The sequence below is a fragment of the Bubalus kerabau genome, chromosome 4 (assembly GCF_029407905.1).
Source record: "Bubalus kerabau isolate K-KA32 ecotype Philippines breed swamp buffalo chromosome 4, PCC_UOA_SB_1v2, whole genome shotgun sequence".
NCBI lineage: Eukaryota > Metazoa > Chordata > Mammalia > Artiodactyla > Bovidae > Bubalus > Bubalus kerabau.
The window spans coordinates 16,068,721-16,071,062 of NC_073627.1; the positions used below are offsets into that span (position 1 = coordinate 16,068,721).

Sequence of the window (2,342 nt, forward strand, 5' to 3'; positions counted from 1 at the left end):
CTGTGTGCACAGCCCTCAGGCTGGTGGCAGTGGAGAGGGGATGATGACAAGCCTGGGGGACATGACCCCAGAGAAGGAACGGGAACAGGATGAGTGAGAGGAGGTTCTAAATTATCCATTAGCACAGGCTGCCAGTGGTCCTTGCATAAATGTATAGAGCACACAGGTGGGGGGAAAGGGAGAGAGAGAAGCCAGGGTATAAAAAGGGCCCAGCAGGGACCAATTCCAGGATCCCAGGACCCACTTCACCAGACGACTCAGGGTCCTGTGGACAGCTCACCAGCTATGATGGCTGCAGGTAAGCTCGCTAAAATCCCCTCCATTCGTGTGTCCTAAAGGGGTGATGCGGGGGGCCCTGCCGATGGATGTGTCCACAGCTTTGGGTTTTAGGGCTTCCGAATGTGAACATAGGTATCTACACTCAGACATTTGGCCAAGTTTGAAATGTTCTCAGTCCCTGGAGGGAAGGGTAGGTGGGGGCTGGCAGGAGATCAGGCGTCTAGCTCCCTGGGCCCCTCCGTCGCGGCCCTCCTGGTCTCTCCCTAGGCCCCCGGACCTCCCTGCTCCTGGCTTTCGCCCTGCTCTGCCTGCCCTGGACTCAGGTGGTGGGCGCCTTCCCAGCCATGTCCTTGTCCAGCCTGTTTGCCAACGCTGTGCTCCGGGCTCAGCACCTGCATCAGCTGGCTGCTGACACCTTCAAAGAGTTTGTAAGCTCCCCAGGGATGCGTCCTAGGGGTGGGGAGGCCGGAAGGGGTGAATCCACGCCCCCTCCACACAGTGGGAGGAAACTGAGGAGTTCAGCCGTATTTTATCCAAGTAGGGATGTGGTTAGGGGAGCAGAAACGGGGGTGTGTGGGGTGGGGAGGGTTCCGAATAAGGCGGGGAGGGGAACCGCGCACCAGCTTAGACCTGGGTGGGTGTATTCTTCCCCCAGGAACGCACCTACATCCCGGAGGGACAGAGATACTCCATCCAGAACACCCAGGTTGCCTTCTGCTTCTCCGAAACCATCCCGGCCCCCACAGGCAAGAACGAGGCCCAGCAGAAATCGGTGAGTGGCAACCTCGGACCGAGGAGCAGGGGACCTCCTTCATCCTAAGTAGGCTGCCCCAGCTCTCCGCACCGGGCCTGGGGCAGCCTTCTCCCCGAGGTGGCCGAGAATGTTGGATGGCAGTGGAGGATGATGGTGGGCGGTGGTGGCAGGAGGTCCTCGGGCAGAGGCCGACCTTGCAGGGCTGCCCCAAGCCCGCGGCACCCACCGACCACCCATCTGCCAGCAGGACTTGGAGCTGCTTCGCATCTCACTGCTCCTCATCCAGTCGTGGCTTGGGCCCCTGCAGTTCCTCAGCAGAGTCTTCACCAACAGCTTGGTGTTTGGCACCTCGGACCGTGTCTATGAGAAGCTGAAGGACCTGGAGGAAGGCATCCTGGCCCTGATGCGGGTGGGGATGGCGTTGTGGGTCCCTTCCATGCTGGGGGCCATGCCCGCCCTCTCCTGGCTTAGCCAGGAGAACGCACGTGGGCTGGGGGAGAGAGATCCCTGCTCTCTCTCTCTTTCTAGCAGTCCAGCCTTGACCCAGGGGAAACCTTTTCCCCTTTTGAAACCTCCTTCCTCGCCCTTCTCCAAGCCTGTAGGGGAGGGTGGAAAATGGAGCGGGCAGGAGGGAGCTGCTTCTGAGGGCCCTTCGGCCTCTCTGTCTCTCCCTCCCTTGGCAGGAGCTGGAAGACGGCACCCCCCGGGCTGGGCAGATCCTCAAGCAGACCTATGACAAATTTGACACAAACATGCGCAGTGACGACGCGCTGCTCAAGAACTACGGTCTGCTCTCCTGCTTCCGGAAGGACCTGCACAAAACGGAGACGTACCTGCGGGTCATGAAGTGCCGCCGCTTCGGGGAGGCCAGCTGCGCCTTCTAGTTGCCAGCCATCTGTTGTTGCCCCTCCCCCGTGCCTTCCTAGACCCTGGAAGGTGCCACTCCCACTGTCCTTTCCTAATAAAATGAGGAAATTGCATCGTATTGTCTGAGTAGGTGTCATTCTATTCTGGGGGGTGGGGTGGGGCAGGACAGCAAGGGGGAGGATTGGGAAGACAATAGCAGGGATGCTGTGGGCTCTATGGGTACCCAGGTGCTGAATAATTGACCCGGTTCCTCCTGGGCCAGAAAGAAGCAGGCACTTCCCCTTCTCTGTGACACACCCTGTCCACGCCCCTGGTCCTTAGTTCCAGCCCCACTCATAGGACACTCATAGCTCAGGAGGGCTCCGCCTTCAATCCCACCCGCTAAAGTACTTGGAACGGTTTCTCCCTCCCTCATCAGCCCACCAAACCAAACCTAGCCTCC

At 59.7% G+C, this 2,342-nt stretch overlaps 1 protein-coding gene across 1 annotated transcript; it reads left to right on the plus strand.

The window, feature by feature from the left end:
* The first annotated feature begins 217 nt into the window (after positions 1 to 217).
* On the plus strand, positions 218 to 1,996 carry LOC129651162 (somatotropin). Its single transcript, XM_055579860.1, has 5 exons — positions 218 to 298; positions 547 to 707; positions 935 to 1,051; positions 1,281 to 1,442; positions 1,717 to 1,996. The coding sequence occupies exons 1-5, from the start codon at positions 286 to 288 to the stop codon at positions 1,915 to 1,917; spliced, it is 654 nt and encodes a 217-aa protein (XP_055435835.1). The 5' UTR covers positions 218 to 285; the 3' UTR covers positions 1,918 to 1,996.
* Positions 1,997 to 2,342: the final 346 nt, after the last annotated feature.